The sequence below is a fragment of the Anolis sagrei genome, chromosome 7 (assembly GCF_037176765.1).
Source record: "Anolis sagrei isolate rAnoSag1 chromosome 7, rAnoSag1.mat, whole genome shotgun sequence".
Taxonomy (NCBI): Eukaryota; Metazoa; Chordata; class Lepidosauria; order Squamata; family Dactyloidae; genus Anolis; species Anolis sagrei.
In genome coordinates, this window is record NC_090027.1 from 1,149,674 (window position 1) to 1,169,554 (window position 19,881).

Here is a 19,881-nt window from a genome sequence, read left to right on the forward strand (position 1 = left end):
TTGCATGTTGTGTTTGCACTGTCTGTTTTTGATAAGGCCAACTGGCTAATCAATAAAATTGTGGTGGTGGTTGTTGTTGTTGATTCTTCCATTGCAACCATCTAGTGAAGTAGACTAAGGCATCCAGAGCCAATGCCTGCCCAATGCCCTGAGTCTGGCAGAGATAGGAATCTGCGTCTCTGTGGTTCACGTTCAACGCTCAGATTATGTCATTGCAATATAAATATTGACATCCGAGCAAGGAGCTGCCCTCTGCACTAATAACCCGGACCCAGGCTTTAGAGGCCCCACCTCCCGGGTCTGCAGCCTGCTTCCTGGATGCCTGCATTAGGATGCAATTATAAAAATTACCTCTTACTCCCCTTCTGTTACAAGGTCATTAACATTAACTGCTCTGGCAAAGGCTCCCTAATATCCTCAGCCCAGATGCACAGATGTGCGTTGCAATGTCCAAGACTTATGGACCTAGGCGCTCTCCTCCATATCGACCACAGAAGACAAAACAGCAAAAGCCACAGAAAAGCAGATATAATGCGCCACACCTGCGTTGCGTTTTGCTTGGGCATTTTCTGAACCAGTGAGAGCCTGTCATTACAAGATTTATTTTGCCTAGTTTTGGAGGCAATCCTATCTTTCTCCCTTTTTGATATATCTGGGGAGTCCTAGAAGAAGCCCAGTATCTCAGGGGTGGCCGGGAGAGCTTTTGCACAATTAAAACTTGTGCGCCAGCTGCACCCGTACCTTGGGAAGTCGGATCTGGCCACGGTGGTCCATGCTCTTGTTACATCCCAATTAGACTACTGCAACACACTCTACGTGGGGATGCCTTTGAAGACTGTTCGGAAACTCCAACTAGTCCAACGGGAGCTGACCTGTTGTGTCAGCTCCAATGGCTGCCGATCCAATTACGAGCACAATTCAAAGTGCTGGTCTTGACCTACAAAACCCTATATGGTTCTGGCCCAGTGTATCTGTCTGAACGGATCTCCCTCTACATCCCATCTCGGAGTCTAAGATCTTCTGGGGAGGCCCTGCTCTCGACCCTGCCTCTATCACAAGTGAGATTGACGGGGATGAGGAGCAGGGCCTTCTCAGTGGTGGCCCCTCACCTGTGGAATTCACTCCCCGGGGAAATTAGATCAGCGATATCCCTCCTTTCCTTTAGGAAAAAAAATGAAAACTTGGATTTGGGACCAGGCATTTGGACATTCTGGCAGCTAAAGAAAGGACTTGACAATGGACAGGAATTGACTAAATGGAATGGAACTATGGAACTCTGAACGCTGAACATGAGATTAGTTTTACTGATCGTGTTATGTTGTGTTGTGTTATGTACTGATTATTTTAACTTGCTAATTGTTTAAACTGCTGTTTGTATGTATGTATATCTTGTGTAGGCATCGAATCGTGCCTTTTTGTAAGCCGCCCTGAGTCCCCCTCCGGGGGTTGAAAAGGGCGGGGTAGAAGTACTAGAAATAAATAAATAATACAGTGTGTGAGATGCTTCAAAACAGCATCTTGTGTGCTTTTACTACAGTGCTGGGGAAATAACCACAAAAGACTCAAAGTGGTAGTAGGTATCTCCCATCCTGATACAGTTTTCTTATCAGTCTATACCAGTCTTTCTCAACCTGGGGGCCAGGACCCCCGGCGGAGTCGTGGGGGAGGTGTTAGAGGGGTTGCCAAAGACCATGAGAAAACACAGTACTTTCTGTTCGTCATGGGGGTTCTGTGTGAGAAGTTTGGCCCAATTCTATTGTTGATGGGGTTCAGAGTGCTCTTTGATTGTAGGTGAACTATAAATCCCAGCAACTACTCAAATCGTAAGGTCTGTTTTTTCCAAACTCCACCACTGTTCACATTTGGGAATATTGAGTATCCATGCCAAGAGTGGATGACACCACTCTGATGGCCGAAAGCGAGGAGGAGCTGAGGAGCCTCCTAATCAAGGTGAAAGAAGAAAGCGCAAAAGCCGGGTTGCAGCTAAACGTCAAAAAAACCAAGATTATGGCAACAAGAATGATTGACAACTGGGAAATAGAGGGAGAAAATGTGGAGGCCGTGACAGGGTTTGTATCTCTAGGCGCAAAGATGAGTGCAGACGCAGACTGTGGCCAGGAAATCAGGAGACGCTTCCTTCTTGGGAGGAGAGCAAGGTCCAGTCTTGATAAAATAGTGAAGAGTAGAGACATCAGACTGGCAACCAAGATCCATTGCCTAGTCCAAGCCATGGTCTTCCCTGTAGTCACCTACGGATGTGAGAGCTGGACCTGAGGGAAGGCGGAGCGAAGGAAGAGAGATGCTTTTGAGCTGTGGTGCTGGAGGAAAGTGCTGAGAGTGCCTTGGACTGCGAGAAGATCCAACCAGTCCATCCTCCAGGAAAGAAAGCCCGGCTGCTCATTGGAGGGAAGGAGACGAGAGGGAAAGTGGAAGTCCTTTGGCCACAACATGAGGAGACAGCAAAGCCTAGAGAAGGGAATGATGCTGGGGAAAGTGGAAGGCAAAAGGAAGAGGGGCCGACCAAGGGCAAGATGGATGGATGGCATCCTTGAAGTGACTGGACTGACCTTGAAGGAGCTAGGGGTGGTGACGGCCGACAGGGAGCTCTGGCGTGGGCTGGTCCATGAGGTCACAAAGAGTTGGAGACGACTGAATGAATGAACAACAGCAACATGCCAAGTTTGGTACAGATCCACCATTGTTTGAGTCCACAGTGCCCAGGCCTGTAGCGAGGGGGTGGTTTTAGGGGTTCAACCCCCCCCCGAAATGTTTCAGATTTCTTTTAAAAAACCTGGTTTACTCATGAATTTTAACGGGTTAACCAAATCCCCATGATAAGTCTATGAGATGCAAAAAAAATTAAGAGTCCCTCCAGAACTATCTCAAGCAAATATTGACAATTTATTCACACTTTCATTACTTGCAGCAATAGCCAACCACCTCCAATAGCCGATGTAGTGAAGCAACCAAGCAACTCATTAAGGAGGCCAGACTTGGTGGAGGTGGTTGACAGGGATGGAGCTGCAGTCTATTGAAGGATGCTCTGCCCCCTGCTGTGCTCTTTGCTTCAGCGTGAGCTAGGAGGCAGGTTTCAACCCCCCCCCCCCCGAAATTTTCAACCCACCCTGAAATTTTCAACCCCCCCCCCCCAAATTGTCAACCCTTCCCAAATTTTTTTCTGGCTACGGCCCTAACAGTGCCCTCTAGATGTAGGTGAACTCCAACACCCAAGCTCAAGGTCAATGCCCATCAAATCCTTCCAGTATTATCTGTTGGTCATGGCAGTTCTATGTACCAAGTTTGGTTCAGTTCTATCATTGGTGGAGTTAAGAATGCTCTTTGATTATAGGTGAACTATAAATCCCAGCAACTACAAATGACAAAATCAATCCCCTCCCCTAACCCACCCCACCAGCATTCAAATTCGGGTGAATCTGGTATTTGTGCCAAATTTGGTCCAGTGAATAAAAATACATCCTGCAGGTCAGATATTTACATTATGATTCATAATGGTCGCAAAATTGCAGTTATGAGGTAGCAACAAAAAGAATGTTATGGTTGGGGGTCAGCACAACATGAGGAACTGTGTGAAGGGGTCGCGGCGTTAGGAAGGTTGAGAACCACTGGTCTATACCTTTTCTTTCTGACACCAAAACGTAATATTCTCCGCTTCGCCCATTACGCATTCCTTTGCACCTTCCTTTGACCCTCTGCCTTCCTTCCATTCTCTAAGCTTCAAGATGATCATCTTTCTTATGATCATCTTTATGACAGCCTTTACCTCTGTTTATGTATTGTCTGTCCTTGTAAATTCTATAACGGCATCAAATGTTGGCCGTATATGTGTTCTGTAATTTGTCTCAAGTACCCTTCAGAAAGATAGAGGTGAATATAAATAAAGTTTATGTAGCCTTCCAATAATAATAAATAGAGTAAAATAATAAATGTAATAATAACAGTAATAATAGAGTAAAATATTAAAATGTAGTAATAACAACAGAGTAAAAAGTAAATGTAGTAACAATAACAAAGTAAAATAATAAATGCAATAACAATAGAGTAAAATAAATGACAATAGAGTAAAATGATAAATGTAATAACAAGAACAAAGTAAAATAATAAATGTAATAATAATAGAGTAAAATAAATAATATAATAATAGAGTAAAAATAAATGTAATAACAATAACAAAGTAAAATAATGAATGTAATAATAGTGTAAAATAAACAACAATAGAGTAAAATAATGAATGTAATAATAATAGAGTAAAATAATAAATGTAATAGCAACAACAAAGTAAAATAATAAATGTAATAATAATAGAGTAAAATAAATAATAGATTAAAACAATAAATGTAATAATAACAGTAATAATAGAGTAAAATATTAAAATGTATTAATAACAATAGAGTAAAAATAAATGCAATAACAAAGTAAAATAATGAATGTAATAATAATAGAGTAAAATAAACAACAATAGAGTAAAATAATAAATGTAATAATAATAGAGTAAAGCTTAAAACCTGGCTCTTTGAGCAAGCGTTTGGCTAATCAGCGCAATCGAACATAGGATGACGGTAAATTGAACATAGGAATGGCACAAGGATTATGAGACTGGATCTGGTTTGTGATCGAGGCATTATGTATGATTGTTGTGTGCTTGCTACTGTGTATGATGTGTTTTAATTGTTATTATTGTGTTAATTAACATTGTGTAAACCGCATTGAGTCGCCTAATTAGGTTGAGAAACGCGGTATAGAAATAAAGCAAATAAAATAAATAAATAAATAATAAAATAAATAATAACAATACATAAAATAATAAAATGTAATAATAACAATAGAATAAATAATAAATTAATAAAAATAAAGTAAAATAATAAATGTAATAATAATAAATAGAGTAAAAAAACAATAGAGTAAAATAGCAATATTAGAATAATAGAGGAAAAATAATAAATGTAATAATAACAATAGGGAAAAATAATAAATTTGCAAATATTTGCAAAATAATAATAGGTAAAGGTAAAGGTTTTCCCCTGACATTAAGTCCGGTTGTGTCCGACTCTGGAGTGTGGTGCTCATCTCTATTTCTAAGCTGAAGAGCCAGTGTTGTCTGTAGACACCTCCAAGGTCATGTGGCTGGCATGACTGCATGGAACGGCGTTACCTTCCTGCCAAAGCGGTACCTATTGATCGACTCACATTTGCATGTTTTCGAACTGCTAGGTTGGCAGAAGCTGGGGCTGACAGTGGAAGCTCACACCGCTCCTCGGATTTGAACCTGCGACCTTTCGGTCAACAAGCTCAGCAGCTCAGTGCTTTAACCCACTACGGGTCGTAAAATAATAATAAAGTACTGTAAATGTAATAATAATAATAATAATAATAATAATAATAAAGTAAAATAATACATGTAATAAAAATAATAATAATACTTTGACTTGAGTATATACAGTATGTAATCTATGGCTCATTTTCAATTCTTTTCTCACCAGGAACACTGGACTTGTGATATTCATTACAATTTAACTTCCCTATCACTATGGTTCTTAAATGACTTACATGTTTCTGTGTTCATTCAAAGAGAAATCCTGCTACATATCAACACCTTTTAAAGATTGTAGTGGCCCCCAAAGTGGGTTCCAAGAAGGGAAGGTCCCACAGACTTTGTGCAGACTTCAAAGTAGTAACCCCCCCCCCCCCAAACAAGGCTCATTGGAATTGTCACCTCTATACTGAAGTAGCCTCTGTCCACGTAGTCTCCCAGGAAGAGGTAGCGAGTGTTATTGGGTGATCCTCCGACTTCAAACAACTTCATCAGGTCAAAGAATTGCCCATGAATGTCACCACACACTGGAGAGAAAAAAGGAAGGACAGGATTACTTGCTAAGAAGAGAAAAGTCATAGAACTAACAGGGAGCGGGGTTTTGCATCCGCTTCCTTTGCCATATTATTTATTTATTTATTTATTTACAGTATTTGTATATCGCTTTTCTCATCTCGAAGGGGACTCAAAGCGGTTTCCACATAGGTAATGGCAAAATTCAATGCCAGCACAAACAATTACAATTATACAATTACAGTTAGTCATACATCAAATTAAAATACACTCAGCTCATGTACTAAAGCTGCCCAGGCACAAATGAAGACACCTTCCTCTTGGAAGTTCCCAGAACTTGGTGATTCCAAGCACTTCGCAAAGGAAAGGAGATGTTAGTTACCTCTAGATTGGACTACTGCAATGCTCTCTACATTGGGTTGCCCTTGAAGACGGCCCGGAAATTCCAATTGGTCCAACAGGCGGTAGCCAGATTATTAATTGGGGCGAATTACAGAGAGCGGTCAACCCTCCTGTTTAAGGAGTTCCACTGGCTGCCATTTGTTTTCCGGGCCCAATTCAAGGTGCAGGTCTTGGCCTACAAAGCCTTGAACGGTTTGGAACCCACCTACCTGCGTGACCGTATCTCCATTTACGAACCCACGCGATCTCTTCGATCTTCCCGAGAGGCTCTTTTCTCGCTCCTGCCCGCGTCTCAATTGCGACTTGCAGGGATGAGAGAGAGGGCCTTCTCTGTGGTGGCCCCTCAGCTCTGGAATTCACTTCCCAGAGATATTAGGCAAGCTCCCACGCTGGCAATCTTCAGGAGGAACCTGAAAACCTGGCTATTCCAGCATGGTTTCTGATAAAGTGGGGAGATCTGAAGGTCTCCATTTCAGCTCTTTCAATAGCCAGGAATAATTCCAATGTGCCTTCAGTGATTGAATGTAAGAACTCCCTGACCAAACTTTGCACTAAATGTCCTTAGAAGCACTTTATTTATGGTTTGTGCTATTGAATCCTCCCTCATTCTCGGATCTTCATCCTGATGATTTATATTGTCCTACCTCCCAGTTTTTTAATTTTTTTAGCCTTGAATGTGGCCCTGCCCAGTGAAAATCTCTGTTTTTAAAGGAATGTTTTATATTGTCTGTGTCGTTTAGTACATTTCTTTGCATCTGATATATTTATGTTCTGGTATTGTTATGTTTTTGTATTACAATGTATGTACTGCATTGATGGGCGTGGCCTCATGTATGCCGCACCGAGTCCCCCCGGGGGAGATGGAGCAGGGTATAAATAATAATAATAGTAATAATAATAATAATAATTATTATTATTAGAGGAAACCTTCTGGTTTGGGCAGGTGAGCTTCATTCAGGAGGCCAAACTGTGATAGGAAATGCGCTCTGACCTGTGATTGGAGCCTCGACTTCAATCATTGTCTTTTCATGCCGCAGAATGGCAGCGCCATCGTTGATGATCTTGAGTGCCGCATCTTCTTCCAAGCGCCCTTCTTTCACCAAGTGGTTTTTTAAGACCTCCAACCGGGGCTTCCCGTCCTCAAAGACTTCTTTCAGGGTGAGCCGCTGGGTAGGGGGAAAGGGGACGGCTGGAGAAAGAGGAGAAAGAAACATTAGGCCAGGCCCCAGAGGAAGCAAGCACCTTGACCATTTCGCTGGCATTCACTTCACTTCACTTCTTAATTCGTCGCTCTCCACCCAGGTGCTCCGAGCGACTTACAGTCTAAAATAGCATTTACACAATATAAAAAAATTCAACATAAAAACATTCAACAGTGACTCTTTGGCAAATTAGATCCGGTTACTTAAAAGCACAACCAAACAGCCAAGTCCTGAGTGCCTTCACAAAAGATCGCAACTCTGATATTGCTCTAACGTATGGAGGCAACGAGTTCCACAGAATTGGAGCCTAGGTCGAAAAAACTCTACTTCGCCTTGTAGCTTCCAGGTGTGCCTCCCTCCCTCGGGCCCGGTATGTAGAGGAGATTTTCCTGGGTGGATCGAGGTGACCACGGATGGAGAAAAGGAATGAGGCGGTCCCTAAGATAGAAAGGTCCTTGGCCATTTTGAGCTCTCAATGTCAGGATCAGGATCCTGTAAGAGATCCGATGTTCTATTGGGAGCCAATGCAGTTGTTGCAGAATCGGTGTGATATGGGATCTTAGAGATGATCCCGCTAGCAGCCTGGCTGCCGCATTTTGGACCATCTGAATCTTCTGGGTTGTTGACTTTGGAAGGCCGGCAGATAAGGCATTGCAATAGTCCAACCTCGTGGTGACTGTTGACCGTTGCCAATGCTTCTACCGAAAGGTTGGATGCCAATTTCCTTGCCTGGCGAAGATGAGAAAAGGCCTGCTTCCTTATGGCAGTGATCTGGGCCTCCATCATCAGCAAGGAGTCCAACACAACCCCTTTAAGGCTTTGAACAGGGGCAGACAGAACCAAAGCTTCCCCATTGAAATCAGGCAGAGACTGGATTAGTTCTGGCGGCTGGCCGGGCCAGAGGATCTCCATTGCCTGGATCAATCAGAGGGAAGTGGTTAGGTCAGCGTTTCTCATCTTGGGGGTTGGAACCCTGGGGGGGGGGTCACGAGGGGGGTTCAGAGGGGTCATCAAAGATCATCAGAAAACATCTATTTCTCATGGTCTTAGGAGCCCCTTCAGCAAAGAAGGCTGAAGATCTCTCTACCTCTCCTTCTCTTCTTTTTTGGAAACAGATGGCAAATCCTTCCACCAAAGGATCTCCTCCTATGTAATTGGCTGACCTCTCAGCTGGCCTCTCAGCCAAGGGGAGGGCTGTTTCAGAGACTAAAAGCAAGGAGTGCGAGAAGAAGTGTGCTCAGCGCATGGCAGCATGGTGCGCATGTGAGGACAAGGAAGAACATTGTGAGGCTGGAGGGAGGCTCGTACCAGCAAGGCCTTTAAAGGCATGGGGTTCTGTGTGAGAAGTTTGGCCCAATTCTATTGTTGGTGGGGTTCAGAATGCTCTTTGATTGTAGGTGAACTGTGAATCCCAGTGACTACAACAACCAAATGTCAAGGTCCATTTTCCCCAAACTCTACCAGTATTCACATTTGGACATATTGAGTAACCGTGCCAAGTTTAATAATAAAAATAATAATAATATGATAATAAAACTTTATTTATACCCTGCCACCATCTCCCCAAAGGGACTCAGGGCAGCTTACATGAGGCCAAGCCTGTTAAATACAAATACAACAATACATCAACAAACAAGCAAGCAAATAAAGCAATATAAATAATACAATTGAACATATAAGCAATAACACAAAAAAAGATGTAGATTAAAATTTTAAAACCCTGGGCGTGTACAGAGTAGGCTATGTCTAGGCATGGGGTTTTTAAAAAGCAATATGGGGGGATCAATCCAATTGATAGATAAAATGCTTCAGAGGACGTATAGAAGGAAACATATATACACACACAAAACACATATATTTACTTATTTATTTATGGCATTTATATGCCACCCTTCTCACCCCAAAGGGGACACAGAGTGGCTCACAAGATATATATGCATACAATATATTACATTATTAGGATAGTACAATATCAGTATTAATTATTACTATATTCTGGTCGCTTCGTGCAGCAACACCAAAGGCACTCCAAGTGGCTAGCAACTGGTCAAAGGACATGTAATAGCATACCAAGTCTGCAAACTTTGTGTTTTGTTTGTTTGTTTTTAATGCAGTACAGCTGTTTTGGTTCGCTCCTGACACGATAAATAAATTACTATATTATACTATACCATTATATTGTAATATTATTAGTAATATTACATGCAATATATATATATATATATATATATATATATATATATATATATAATATAGTAATATTAGTAGTAGTATATTGTATTACATTATTAATATTATAATGTATAATATATACACAGACTGGGCCACAACAACGCGTGACAGGGGACGGCTAGTTAAATCTATATAAATAAAAATGTAATGTTTGTTTGTGGGATTAATATAACTCGTAAACCACCGGACGATTTGACTCCAAATTTGGACACAAGACGCCTATCAGGCCAATAAGTGACCATCACTCATAAAAACACTGAAAAACACAATGGAAGAGATTTGTACCTCCTCCCAACAGACAAGAGTCCTTTCTTCCACCCTGGACATCATTCCACAGATATATAAACCCCTTCCGGCTAGTTTCCAACAGACCTCAAAACCTCTGAAGATGCCTGCCATAGATTCTTCTGGAGCATGGCCATACAGCCCAGAAAACTCACAGCAACCTATATATGTGGTGTTTGTGTGTGTGTGTACATCATTCTGATATTTAAATGCCCCCAAAGTTTTTTCTCCATTCTAATTATCAAACATCTCATTAAATTTGGTGAGACTTCCCTAGTGTCGTGCCCTATATAGTCCAACAGAGAAAATAACCTCAACTTGCTAAAATAGCATATAAATACTAATTTTCGTGTTGATGTTCAAGCTAAACCCACAAACTGCATTGTGTACTTCTTTGTTGTTCATTCGTTCAGTTGTCTCCGACTCTTCGTGACCTCATGGACCATCCCATGCCAGAGCTCCCTGTCGGCTGTCACCACCCCCAGCTCCTTCAAGGTCAGTCCAGTCCCTTCAAGGATGCCACCCATCCATCTTGCCCTTGGTCGGCCCCTCTTCCTTTTGCCTTCCACTTTCCCCAGCATCATTCCCTTCTCTAGGCTTTGCTGTCTCCTCATGATGTGGCCAAAGGACTTCCACTTTCCCTCTCGTCTCCTTCCCTCCAGTGAGCTTTAGTCGGGCTTTCTTTCCTGGAGGATGGACTGGTTGGATCTTCTCGCAGTCCAAGGCACTCTCAGCACTTTCCTCCAACACCACAGCTCAAAAGCATCTCTCTTCCTTCGCTCGGCCTTCCCGAAGGTCCAGCTCTCACATCCGTAGGTGACTACTATGGGGAAGACCATGGCTTTGACTAGGCAGATCTTTGTTGCCAGTCTGATGTCTCTACTCTTTACTATTTTATCGAGACTGGACATTGCTCTCCTCCCAAGAAGGAAGGAAGCGTCTTCTGATTTCCTGGCCTCAGTCTGCATCTGCACTCATCTTTGCACCTAGAAATACAAACCCTGTCACGGCCTCCACATTTTCTCCCTCTATTTCCCAGTTGTCAATCATTCTTGTTGCCATAATCTTGGTTTTTTTGATGTTTAGCTGCAACCGACTTTTGCGCTTTCTTCTTTCACCTTGGTCAGAAGGCTCCTCAGCTCCTCCTCGCTTTCGACCATCAGAGTGGTGTCATCTGCATATCTGAGGTTGTTAATGTTTCTTCTAGCCATTTTCACCCCAGCTTTGCATTCCTCAAGCCCCGCACATCCTCGCATGATGTGTTCTGCATACACGTTAAAAAGGTTGGGTGAGAGGATGCAGCCTTGCCGGACGCCTTTCCCAATCTGGAACCCGTCTCCTGTTCTGTGGTCAGTTCTGACTGTTGCTCCTTGGTCCTTGTCCAGATTCCTCAGGAGAGAGGGAAGGGGGCTTGGTATGCCCATCCCACCAAGAACTTGCCACAGTTTATGATGATCCACACAGTCAAAGGCTTTAGAGTAGTCAATGAAGCAGAAGTAGATGTTTTTCTGAAACTCCCTGCCTTTCTCCATTATCCAGCGGATATTGACAATCTGGTTTCTCGTTCCTCTGCCTTTTCTAAACTTCTACTTAAAAAAATTCTGAACCAAGTATTGATGAAAGGGAGTTTGTATGGAAAAGTGGCAAAAAGCTTTGCTGTTGTCATCCAGGCAGTCCCCGAGTTACAAACATCTGACTTGGAAAGAACTCATAGTTACGAACAGGGGTGAGACAACAGGAAGTGAGAGAAATCTACCCCTAAGAAGAGAAAAATCACTCCCGAAAGTGTTATTATCATGAGGAAAAGGGTTCTCCACTGAAGTTTTATCACCAGTTCTTGCGTCCACAGCAAGCCAAGTTTTTCAAAATTGATTTATCAGGGTCAGAAAGTAAGGTGAAATCTTCTGAGCAAGGGCACAGACATCGAAATGAATATCACAGGGGTGTTAACCCTTCCCTATGCTATCCAAAGCTTATATATCTATATCTAGATATGGATATAGATATAGGTATGGCTGGAGTTACACTTAAAATGTACCTGATCCAACTTACAAACAAACCTATCTTTTTGTAACTTGGGAACGGCCTGTATTGTAAAAGAAAAATATTGATAGAAGGCTGAAACAGGCAAATAGAATTGTAAACATTTAGACTCTCTAAAAATGTCAGATCCAAATAATTAAAGCAATTGACGCCTGAAAAAAAAAACAAAGCCAGTCATAAGGAATTAGACGGGAGTCGAAAGATCTGTGCCAAGCAAATGTTTTTCATTTGCATGGCACAGATCTTTCCACTCCTGTCTGTATTTTTAAATGCATCCCATTGTTTGGAATTTGAAGACAATGTCACTAAATGATATGGGAAAGGCATCCAAGTTGTACAACCCTCGTCCATCAATGTAAACAAAACCCACATGCCAAATTCTGCCAAATCCAATGGAGGCAACGGACAGCAAAATTAATTGTATTGGAAAAGAGCATTGAGAAGTTTCTGCAGTAAAAACATTGAGCATCACAATATTTTGTTTAATGTCTTTACCACTTTATACATTTAGGCGTTTCATTATAATCACTGAATTGAGGAATAAGAATAAAGCCTTGTATGGTATATACGTGCCATGTGTCTCTTCAGCAGGGGTTTTCTCTACTTTTCACACTATATAGATAGTCATATATCTATATAAATAAAAATGTTTGTGGGATTAACATAACTCAAAAACCATTGGGCGAATTGTCGCCAAATTTGGCCACAAGACACCTCTCAGGCTAACGAGTGACCATCACTCATAAAAACAAAAAAACACAGCGGAAAGGACTTAAGAAACCCCCCCAAACCAGAAATACATTATAGTGTATGCACAAAAACGACTCCCTGGCACTGCCCCCTCTATTTCTACTTGAGCCAAGTGTGAATGTTGCAGTTGTCCACCTGGATTACCTTTGCATAGCCTTGCACCTTAAAACCCTGGCTTCTACCTGCCATAACATAACTCAAAAACCATTGGGCGAATTGTCGCCAAATTTGGCCACAAGACACCTCTCAGCCCAACGAGTGACCATCACTCAGAAAAACAAAAAACACACAGCGGAAAGGACTTAAGAAACCCCCCCAAACCAGAAATACATTATAGTGTATGCACAAAAACGACTCCCTGGCACTGCCCCCTCTATTTCTACTTGAGCCAAGTGTGAATGTTGCAGTTGCCCACCTGGATTACCTTTGCATAGCCTTGCACCTTAAAACCCTGGCTTCTACCTGCCATAACATAACTCAAAAACCATTGGGCGAATTGTCGCCAAATTTGGCCACAAGACACCTACCAGGCCAACGAGTGACCATCACTCAGAAAAACAAAAAACACACAGCGGAAAGGACTTAAGAAACCCCCCAAACCAAAAAGACATTATAGTGCATGCACAAAAACGACTCCCTGGCACTGCCTCCCTCTATTTCTACTTGAGCCAAGTGTGAATGTTGCAGTTGCCCACCTGGATTACCTTTGCATAGCCTTTCACCTTAACACCCTGGCTTCTACCTGCCATAACATAACTCAAAAACCATTGGGCGAATTGTCGCCTAATTTGGCCACAAGACACCTACTAACCCAAGGAGTGACCATCATTACACAAATTATTTTTTTCATTTGGGAGTTGTAGTTGCTGGGATTTATAGTTCACCTACAATCAAAGAGCATTCTGAACTCCACCAACAACGGAATTGAACCAAACTTGGCACACAGGACTTCCAAGATCCTCAAGAACGAAAATATGGTCTGCGGCCTCACCATTACTACACAGTTGTCTTGAAACCATGCGACAACGAGACCGACTGGTCTTGCAAAACCCTCTTTTGCCAAGACAACGGGGATGTCAGGAGGGGAGAGGCTGATTACCCAGGAAGGATTACTACCACGACATCAGCTCTAGATTATTCAATAAATGACTCCGGCCCTGTTTACCTCTCCGTACGTATTCTCCCCTATGAACCATCAAGATTATCGTCTGGAGAGGCTCTGCTCTCGGTCCCACCGGCCTCGCAAGTGGGGACGAGGGACAGAGCCTTCTCGGTGGTGGCCCTTCGACTCTGGAACTCTCTCCCACCGGAGATCAGAACTGCCCCTTCTATCCTGACATTCAGGAAGCAGGTGAAGATGTGGTTATGGAGACAGGTATTCGATGAGTGAGCCAACACCCCGAGATATGGATGGAGAATGATGAACATCAAATTTAATGGGACGACTGACCATTGTAGTGTATTTATTGAATGTAATTGCTGTTTTTAATGTTTTAATGTTTTATTGCAATATGAAGTATGGGTTGCTGTAGGTTTTTCCGGGCTATATGGCCATGTTCTGGAGGTAATTTTTCTCCTGACGTTTCGCCTGCATCTATGGCAAGCATCCTCAGAGGTAGTGAGGTCTGTTGGAAGTAGAGTTGTTTGTTGTATGTTGTTTTATTGACTGTATATGATATTACGGTTGGAAACCGGTCTGAGTCCCTCAAGAGAGGTGAGAAGATCGGTATATAAAACGTTTAAATAAATAAATATGTATTTCTGTGGGTGAGCAGATGGCGACGACTGCATAGCATATGTTTTGTATCAGAAACTAGAGCTGATGAGGTGTATCCAATGCAATTTTAAAAATCAGCACCCCAAATAACCAAACTGAATCTAAAGTTGACCAAGACCGACTTGTAACCCTTTTGGTACTCACGTTGGAGAGTGGTCCCTGGTCAAAAAAAGGTTGGGAACCACTGATGTAGTGGAACAGATTTGTTCATCTGTGCTGGGCTTGCAAGGGAGTGTTACCAAAGGAGTTTAGGGCTGGATGTACCATTGAATATTGTCTGGCTTACTTAGAGAGTTATTATAAGAATGTTTGTGAAGGACTTCAAACATACAGGCTGTGCAAATATTATTAACTACAAGCCGTAAAAGTGATCAGTTTGACCTACTCCAGAAAACAATAGAAAATGATAGAATGATATTGTTGAGTTGCCTTTCTTTGCAGCTTGAGTTGGAATGTTTGCATGACTTCCCTTTTGGGTGACCTATAAGGCTGAAGTAAGAAGAGGAGAGCTGATGAAATTTATTGTGTCATCTTCCACAGAGCAAGCCTTTTGTCTGAGGAAAATTACATAATATGAGCTCGGCATCCCTTCCCAGTTCGTTACTCAGGACCTCAAAGCATGTCTATTTAGGTCAATTATTTCATGTTCAGCGTTAGGTGAAGAATAAAAGGGGGAAGTGACATATTTCTCATCTATGCTTAATTATTGTTGCTTTTGAGTTCCTTTTTATTCATTTTACTTGGGCTTTGTTGTGGGTTTTTTAAAGCTACCCTTTACATTTTATGTTGAAGACCAGGCACATAGATAGACTAAAATTCTGGGCACCACAATTCAAGAGAGATATTGACAAGCTGGAATGTGTCCAGAGGAGGGCGACTAAAATGATCAAGGGTCTGGAGAACAAGCCCTATGAGGAGCGGCTTAAGGAGTTGGGCATGTTTAGCCTGAAGAAGAGAAGGCTGAGAGGAGACATGATGAGGGCCATGGATAAATATATGAGAAGAAGCCACAGGGAGGAGGAGGGAGCAAGCTTGTTTTCTGCTTCCTTGGAGACTAGGACGCAAGGGAACAATGGCTTCAAACTACAAGAGAGGAGATTCCATCTGAACATGAGGAAGAACTTCCTGACTGTGAGAGCCGTTCAGCAGTGGAACTCTCTGCCCCGGAGTGTGGTGGAGGCTCCTTCTTTGGAAGCTTTTAAGCAGAGGCTGGATGGCCATCTGTCAGGGGTGATTTGAATGCAATATTCCTGCTTCTTGGCAGAATGGGGTTGGACTGGATGATGGCCCATGAGGTCTCTTCCAACTCTTTGATTCTATGATTCTATGACTCAAACTACAAGAGAGGAGATTCCATCTGAACATGAGGAAGAACTTCCTGACTGGGACAGCCGTTCAGCAGTGGAACTCTCTGCCCCGGAGTGTGGTGGAGGCTCCTTCTTTGGAAGCTTTTAAGCAGAGGCTGGATGGCCATCTGTCAGGGGTGATTTGAATGCAATATTCCTGCTTCTTGGCAGGGGGTTGGACTGGATGGCCCATGAGGTCTCTTCCAACTCTTTGATTCTATGATTCTATGATACACATTTTGAAAAGGAGGGATCAGATATTTTAACTGTATTACGGCTTTGGGGCTTGAAATATTTGTTCTGCTCTGTGTAAGGTTAACCAAAAGTAGATTCGAAACATTAGCACTTAATGTTGAAGGTTTCAGAATTATTTAGCAGCCTTGAATATCTTCTGACTATATTTTTTGTTAATAGTAAACATACTTTATCACCTTTCGTCAGGCATCTCCTAGATCTGAATAATTTTAATTGTGCTCTTTAACACCTTTCTAATGCCGTGACCCCTGAATACAGTTCCTCATGTTGTGGTGACCCCCCACCATAAAATTATTTTTGTTGCTACTTCATACAGTAGCTGTAATTTTGCTACGGATATGAATTGTAATATAAATATCAGATATGCAGGATGGATTTGGACCAACTTTGGAGCAAATACCCAATACGCCCAAATTTGAATATTGGTGGGATTTTTTTGGGGGGGGGGATTGATTTTGTCATTTGGGAGTTGTACTTGCTGGGATTTATAGCTCACCTACAATCAGAGAGCATTCTGAACTCTACCAACGATGGAATTGAACTGGTTTTGGCACACGGAAGTCCCATGACCAACAGAAAACACTAAAAGGGTTTGGTGGGCATTGTCCTTGAGCTTTGGAGTTGTAGTTCACCTACCCCCAGAGAGCCCTGTGGACTCAAACAATGATAAAACTGGACCAAACTGGTTTACAAGCCCACGCGATCTCTTCGATCATCTGGAGAGGCCCTTCTCTCACTTCCGCCCCCTTTGCAGGTGCGATTGGTGGGGACGAGGGAGAGGGCCTTCTCTGTGGTGGCTCCCCAACTCTGAACTCTCTACCTAAAGATATCAGGCAAGTCCCCACTTTGGAAGTCTTTAGGAGGAGCTTGAAAACGTGGCTGTTCCAGTGTGCCTTCCCTGAATGAATAATGCCCTATCTGATCAATGTATATGTGTGGTTTGGCACATGCATTGTAATGTATTTTTATTTTATTTTTTTGGCTTTTAAAGTCTCTTTTGATGTGTTTTTCAGTGTTTTTATGGGTGATGGTCACTCATTGGCCTGAGAGGTGTCTTGTGTCCAAATCTGGTGTCAATTCGTCCAGTGGTTTTTAAGTTATGTTAATCCCACAAACGAACATTACATTTTTATTTATATAGATTCAACTAAGACCATGATGGCGAACCTATGACACGTGTCAGCACTGATACGCGTAGCCATTTTCGATGACACACGGTCGCATGTGGCCTCATGCAGAGAAGATGGGGCCACATCCCAAGAAGGACATTTCATCCTTGGCTCCTACACCAGCATTTTTCTATAATGCCGAGATATATGGCATTATAGAAAAAGCAGGTAAGTTTAATAATTAGTTTTTGGTTTATTAAATACAGTTATATATTACAATAATATATTTTTGTTATTAAACTATAAATATAATGAAATTATGGGTTTTTCTTGAAGTGACACCCCATCCAAGTTATGCTAGTTTTTTTGGCAAGTATTGACACACCAAGCTCAAAAGGTTGCCCATCATTGACCTAAGACAAGACTGGGCTTAAGAGAAAAACAGGGAACTTGACAAATCTGTGTGAAGCAAATGCCTATGGGATAAATATGGGAGAGTTTTCAAAGGTACCCAATATTCAAAAGATTCAAATTCATATACTGAACATATGGCAAAGGAATTACTGGCATGAAGGCAGAGTGACGGAAACCTATCCTAGGCATATGTTGTCTCGTCTTAGCAGACAAAACATTCCCTATTCTACTCTTCGTTAACCATTCATTATGTTTCAAACTCTTTTCTCTTCCCATATCAGAAATGAATAACTGTAGGGATTGTGTGCCTCTCTCTTTTCAATGGAGGCCTTCTCATAAAACTCCCCTTTGAGGATGTACTTGATCCTGGTTGAAAGCTCAAGGACTGGGGGAAAAAATCACAACTATTTATAAGGGGCGATTGAAACTGAATCTGGAATCCGTGATTGTCTCTTGCTAATACCTTGCAGAGAAGGCAGGGCCTGCTTAGCTTTGAGGAATGATTGCTTAATAGAAAAACTAACACAGGAGAAGTTGATCTTAGCGGAAAAACACATTTTCTCTAACTTTCTGAATGCACAGAAAAGCTGGAATGACTTCATTTCTGTTGACGCTGAAATAATATGCTTATTTCATTCTACTCATTATACAACCTCCTCGCTATAGCTCAGTGTTTCTCAACCTGGGGTTGGGACCCCTGAGAGGCGGGGGGGGGGGGTTGTGAGGGAGTATGTTCTGTTGGTCATGGGGTTCTGTGTGGGAAGTTTGGCCCAATTCTATCCTTGGTGGGGTTCAGAATATTATTTGTGGGTGAACTATAAATCCCAGCAACTACAAATCCCAGCAACTACAACTGGCCTGAGAGGTGTCTTGTGTCCAAATTTGGTGTCAATTCGCCCAGTGGTTTTTGAGTTATGTTAATCCCACAAACCATTACATTTTTATTTATATAGATAGAAAGACAGATAGAGGGGCGGGAGATTTCACAGCTCAATACTGCCACTGGTGCAAAAACAAGAATATAATAATATTCTTTTAATTTTTAATTTTTTCTTTTAATTAATTTTTATTTATATAGATGTGGTTTTGCGCATGCATTGCAAAGTAATTTTTGTTTTTTGGCTTTTTAAGTCTCTTCTGCTGTGTTTTTCAGTGTTTTATGGGTGATAGTCACTCATTAGCCTGATATGCGTATTGTGTCCAAATTTGGTGTCAATTTGTCAAGTGGTTTTTGAGTTATGTTAATCCCACAGACGAACGTTACATACATACATACATATACATATATATATATATATACTAGCTGTCCCCTGAAACACGTTGCTGTGGCCCAGTCTGGTGATTTGGAAAATAAAGTAATGAGAAAGTGTTGGTTTCTAATATCTGTAATGTCTTGATGCTTTTGGGTCAACAGTATTTCTTGTTGTTTCTTTGTCAGTGTTGATGTGTCTGGTTTGCCTCTTCTGGAACATGCAAGATATCATTGTCCTTCTTTAGGGGTCCCTTTCCAATCTAGGATACTATATCTGTGTGTGTGTGAATCATATATATCTATATCTAAGGTTGGATGGCTCTTTGACAGGAGGGCTTTGATTACGTTTTCTTGCCCTGGTGAAGAGAGTTGGACTGCATGGTCTTAAGTATGGGGGTTCTGTGTGGGAAGTTTGCCCCAATTCTGTTGTTTGTAGGGTTCAGAATGCTCTTTGATTATAGGTGATCTATAAATCCCAGTAACTACAACTCCCAAATGTCAAGTTCTATTTCCCCCAAACTCAATCTGTGTTCATATTTGGGCATATGGAATATTCATGCCAAGTTTGGTCCAGACCCATTGTTTTGGTCCACAGTGTTCTCTGGATGTAGGTAAACTACAACTCCCAAACTCAAGGTCAATGCCCACCAAACCCTTCTAGTGTTTTCTGTTGTTTGTGAGAGTCCTGTATGCCACGTTTGGTTCAATTCCATCTTTGGTGGAGTTCAGAATGCTCTTTGATTGTAGGTGAACTATAAATCCCAGCAACTACAACTCCCAAATGACAAAATCAATTTTTTTTCAGTAAAGGACATACATGGGGTTGTTGGGTGTCTTGTGTCCAAATTTGGTGTCAATTCGCCCAGTGGTTTTTGAGTTCTGTTAATCCCACAAACGAACATTACATTTTTATTTATATCTACTAGCTGTACCCACACGCGTTGCCGTGACCAACCTTCCTCTTTCTCTCCT

The 19,881-nt window shown here is 41.9% G+C and overlaps 1 protein-coding gene across 4 annotated transcripts in view; it reads right to left on the reverse strand.

Annotated features, from left to right (window-relative positions):
* Positions 1 to 19,881, reverse strand: part of PPP3CC (protein phosphatase 3 catalytic subunit gamma) — a 117,823-nt gene that overhangs the window by 63,364 nt on the left and 34,578 nt on the right. For all 4 annotated transcript variants that reach the window (XM_060787606.2, XM_060787603.2, XM_060787604.2 and 1 more), the window contains exons 2-3: positions 7,236 to 7,433; positions 5,732 to 5,856 (exon numbers count right to left, since the gene is read on the reverse strand). In XM_060787606.2, coding sequence (XP_060643589.1) covers positions 5,732 to 5,856; positions 7,236 to 7,433 — 323 coding nt within the window. The remainder of the gene's footprint in view (positions 1 to 5,731; positions 5,857 to 7,235; positions 7,434 to 19,881) is intronic.